We start from the raw sequence: 4,963 nt of genomic DNA, 5'->3' as shown, positions 1-4,963 counted from the left end.
GGGGATTCTTAGGCATAAGTATCCTAGTTACAGAGGGTGCTAAGGGATCATCCTCACGACCATATCCTATATTCCTCTTATGAGCTTCTGTCACCCTTTCTGCTGCCTTTCTCTCAGAAACCTGCTGAAGTAACGTATTATACACCACCCGCCATAACTTCCCGAATTTTTTAGCTTCCTTATCACCATCTAACATTGTATCCATCAATATTTCCCCAAACTTTCTCCACTCTGATAGCTCATGAACTGTGTGCGGATTACCAAATATACCCTTAGTATGGCCGTAAGCTAATAACCCCAGTAATTCCTTTTTTAAATCTATCTCTTTTACTCCTCGCTTTTCTAAATATGAGGAGAAGAGATCGTATGCCGCTTGCCTATCCATACCTATTAATCAGCGCGCGCTTGCTGCAGCCCTTCCAGGCTCCTGCGGCACGTAGAGACTTGAGTCACCGTTGTGATCCTCAAGGGTGCTTTTAAAATCTGGCACCGTCCCGGCTGCAAGGACTCTCACCCAACTTCCTCGACCGTGGCAACCGTGGCAAGTTCCTTTTTCCTTTTAATCCGAGAAAAAAGGACAGAGATTCACCGTTGGCCGCATAGGTTCCGCGTTGCCCGCTCCGCGTTGGCCGCATAAATTCAGCGTTGCCCGCATTCTCCACCATTTGTAGCCATTTGTCGATGGAAGGAGACCAGGACATCCATTGATCATCACAGGCCCCAATTTATTGATCAGTACGGCGGGTTAAATACAGTTCATAATGAACTTCATGCATATTGCAAAAGTTGAGCTCAGGATTGGTTAGTTACATATCAGCAACTACACCTACTTCTACATTCCTATGGTTCTACTTTTGATACTTTCTACATATTCTCAGGAGATATTCAGGAATAATCTCTACTCCCCATCCTCATGTTGCAGCAAGGTCACTGATTGCTAATTGCTGACATTTCCTTTCAGCTTGCTGACTGCTGACTTCCCTCTCTCAGCTTAACCAGCGGCATTATCTCAGTATGGCCTTTCTCAGCTAGCCAACTATTAATAAAACTCTCCACAGGACAGGAAACTCCCAGCTGATGGGAACAAACTTTCTGGCTGACTGCAGAGGCCACCACAAACCTGAGTGGTTTCCCTGGTGTCCCCCAGCCCTTGCTGGCCCCAGGGGCTGATGGCATTTGTGCTCCCTCAGGTTCATGTCCCCACACCAACAGCATGGGGGTGCTCCCCCTGCTCTGTGCAATGCAAACAGGGGCTCCTGAGCCAGTGCTGCCGTGTCTGTGCCTGCAAGGATGGGGCACCTGTGTGAGCTGGGGGAGAGGCCAGGGCTGCAGAGGGGGGATGTTGTTGGCAGCTCCATGAGGACGCTCTGGGACGCTGCCCTGGGCCGTGCAGCACACTGGGGATGGATCAGCTCCTGCTCTGCTGCTCCTTCCCGTCTGCCCCAGGGCCCTTGCAGAGCCCCAGCCATGCTGTTTGCCCCCAGCCTGCCCACGGCCAGCCTGGGGCTGCTCACGGAGCTTTTCTGTGCTGAGCATTGGCCTGGGTGTGTTCTTGAGAGAGCCTGGGCAAGGAGCCTGGAGCCCCCAGGGCCTGGCCTGAGGCGTCAGTGCTGCCCCAGCAGTGCCCATGGCCTGTCCCTGCTGCAGCCCCGGCACTGCCACCCCCAGGGCTGTGCCCAGCCCAGAGAGCACTCAGGCCCTGCAGCAACACCAGGGCCAGCAGGGCAGCGGGGCAGGGCCACGGCAGCAGCACTGGCAACTGCCAGCCCTGATCTGCCCCCAGCTCTGCACACAGACATTGCTGCTGCAGCTCCAGAGAAGGAACAAAAGGGTGATCTCCAGTGAAAACTTTCCTGGGAGATCCTTTAGTTCATTTACAGCCACTGAGAGCACAGCTCCTCATAGAAACAGGCTGTGGGTCACAGTAAAGGAGACGGGAAACAAAATGAGAAATGGCACAAACAATGACATCACCTTGTAGACAATATTTTAAAATGAAAACAAAGATAAAGAACCTCAAAAATGAAACTAACAAGAAGTATTGAAGATTACTTTTATTACAAATGACTGGCAGAAACTGGCCAGAAGCTTAAAGTTTCTGTAACCCTCTATTCATCAGTGTCCACACTGCAGCCTTGAGCTCCTGGTTCCTCAGGCTGTAGATGAGGGGGTTCAGGGCTGGAGGCACCACCGAGTACAGAACTGACAGGGCTAGATCCAGGGATGGGAAGGACATGGAGGGGGGCTTCAGGTAGGCTAAAAAGCCAGTGCTGAGAAACAGGGAGACCACAGCCAGGTGAGGTAGGCACGTGGAAAAGGCTTTGTGCCGTCCCTGCTCAGAGGGGATCCTCAGCACAGCCCTGAAGATCTGCACATAGGAGAAAACAATGAACACAAAACAGCCGTAAGCTAAACAGACAGTAACCAATGAAATCCAAATTTTTCTAAAGGTGGAGTGTGAGCAGGAAAGCTTGAGGATCTGTGGAACCTCACAGAAGAACTGGCCAAGGGCTCTGCCATGACACAGGGGCAGGGAAAATGTATTGGCTGTGTGCAGTAGAGCATTGAGAAAGCCACTGGCCCAGGCAGCTGCTGCCATGTGGGCACAAGCTCTGCTGCCCAGGAGGGTCTCGTAGTGCAGGGGTTTGCAGATGGACACGTAGCGGTCATAGCACATGATGGTCAGGAGGGAAAAATCTGCTGAAATGAAAAATACAAACAGAAATAGCTGAGTAGCACATCCTGCATAGGAGATGTTCCTGGTGTGCCAGAGGGAATTGTGCATGGCTTTGGGGACAGTGGTGCAGATGGAGCCCAGGTCGCTGAGGGCCAGGTTGAGCAGGAAGAAGAACATGGGCGTGTGCAGGTGGTGGCCGCAGGCTACGGCGCTGATGATGAGGCCGTTGCCCAGGAGGGCAGCCAGGGAGATGCCCAGCAAGAGGCAGAAGTGCAGGAGCTGCAGCTGCCGCGTGTCTGCCAATGCCAGCAGGAGGAAGTGCCTGATGGAGCTGCTGTTGGACATTCCTTCACTCTGGACATTCTGAGCTGTACAAAGACAACGTTGACAGTTTGGACAAAGTACCTTGAGTTAATCCTATGCTATTTTCTTACACAATCACTCAAAATTGCTTCTATTTACTCAGGGAAATTTCATTTACCTTTTTTTTTTTTTTTTTTTATTGAGAGTAGGATTGGGCTACTAAGTAACTGTGTTTGTTAGAAGGTACAGAAGTCCTGTTCTTAGCATTGATGTCAGTCTGAACACGGGGGAGCCCAGAGGGAAAACAGGGCTCCCTGTGCCACAGGGCAGTCAGACCTGCTGGAACCACACAGGTGCCCTTTGCTCATTACATCTCAGTCTGGTACAGGATGTACAATTTTAAAACTACATTTTAAAAAAAAGTGTCTTTTTGAAGACTCCAGTTTCAAAAACAATCTCTCCAACTCTCCTTTCTTTCCTTGTGCAGCTAGATAGGGAGGGATACCAAGGGTTTTTCTGGCTCTCTGCTGCCTGGAGTTTTGCCTACTGGGAGCTGTTTCTCTCTATCCAAGCCCTGTCCCTGCCAGTGCTGCCAGAGCCCAGCCCAGCCCTGGGGGCTCAGCTCTGCCCTGCAGACCCCTCCCAGCACAGGGCACTGCCCAGGGACATCTCCCTGGCACTAGGGCCTTAAGGGCAGGCCAGACAAACAGAGATGCTGCAAGCCAAGGTGCTGCTGCTGCTGCCTGTAGGGAGAGGAGGCTGAGGAGGCACTTTCTGAGGGAGATCTGAGGCCCATCTGCTGATGCCCAGGGTGACAGTGCAGGAGTCTCAGTGACACAGCCAAAGCTGACAGCCCCTTTCCCTTCCCTTTAGGAGAAAGCTGAGAGCAGCCCTGGCAATGCAGCAACATCTCCAGAGCAGGAGGAATCTGCCCTGATGGGGGTGGCTCCTTCCACCTCCAACTTCTCCCCTGCAGCGTCCATGGGGAGCTGCCAGGCAGGCTGAGAGCTGCCCCTGGCAGGTGGCACATGCCCTGGGCTGGCCAAGAGGCCTGAGGGCTGCAGGAGCTGCTCTGCAGGACAGCCCTGGGCAGCCCTGGCTGCAGCCCCAGCTTCACCCCCTGCAGCCATCCCTGGCAGCAGGAGCCGTCCTGCCCTGTCCCTCTGACGGTGCCCAGGGCAGCCCCGCTCTGCAGCACATCCTCCTCCTGCTCCTGCTCCTCCTCCTCCTCCAGTGCCACAGAGAAACTGAGAGAGTCCTCCTGACACATCCCCCAGGCTGTGTGGTGTGCTGGCTTCATGAGATCCCTCCAGGAGCACAGGGGACATTGCCCTGCACCCACACACTCACCATGCACAGGGCTGTGAAGATCTTTCTCCAAGTGAAATCTCAGCTCCATGTCTTCTCAATCCTGATTGCCTTCAGCCTGTCTCTGCCTGGCTCCTGTCCCCTCAGTGCCTGCAGGCAGAGCCCTCAGCCCTGCTGGGCTGGGAGAGAAGCTGGTCCTGGGAAGAGCTGTTCCTTTAAAGCTCAGCAGCACAGACACAGCACAAGGACTTTAATGAGCCTCTTGGGGCTTTGGTGTTGTTTACATCAAACTCAGTCCCTGAGAGAGTGTTCAAAAACTTCTCAAGAACTGGAAGTTAAATTTACACTCCAAAGTTTATCAAGTTTTAATGGGTCCCACTGAGGGACACGACTGAGAAAACATCCCTCGGTTCCAGTTAGAGCAGAACACTGGAGGCAGTGATGTGATTTATTAAAAATATATGGATATTGATCTAGTACCGATATCCAACAGTGATGGACAAAGACTGTCTAACACTTTAAATTTAGAAAGTGTATGTTTAGTGCGACGCTGGGCAGCGTGCAGGATAGCTGGGACAAGGAGGCAATGAGGCCCCAGCCCTGCAAGGGTCACTTGTTTCCTGCTCCTGCCTCAGGCCCAGGGCCAGCAGCCATGGCCAAAGTGCTGCCCAAGTT

At 52.8% G+C, this 4,963-nt stretch overlaps 1 protein-coding gene across 1 annotated transcript; it reads right to left on the bottom strand.

Moving 5' to 3' along the window:
- Nucleotides 1–2,089: 2,089 nt before the first annotated feature.
- Nucleotides 2,090–2,854, bottom strand: LOC135441463 (olfactory receptor 14J1-like; the record flags this gene model as incomplete). The annotated part of the gene is made up of 1 exon (XM_064701010.1): nucleotides 2,090–2,854. A coding segment is annotated over one exon (765 nt), but the record flags the coding sequence as incomplete, so codon positions are not given.
- Nucleotides 2,855–4,963: the final 2,109 nt, after the last annotated feature.

The sequence above is a fragment of the Zonotrichia leucophrys genome, unplaced genomic scaffold (assembly GCF_028769735.1).
Source record: "Zonotrichia leucophrys gambelii isolate GWCS_2022_RI unplaced genomic scaffold, RI_Zleu_2.0 Scaffold_303_63500, whole genome shotgun sequence".
NCBI classification, from domain to species: domain Eukaryota; kingdom Metazoa; phylum Chordata; class Aves; order Passeriformes; family Passerellidae; genus Zonotrichia; species Zonotrichia leucophrys.
This window is presented reverse-complemented; position numbering and strand designations above follow the sequence as displayed.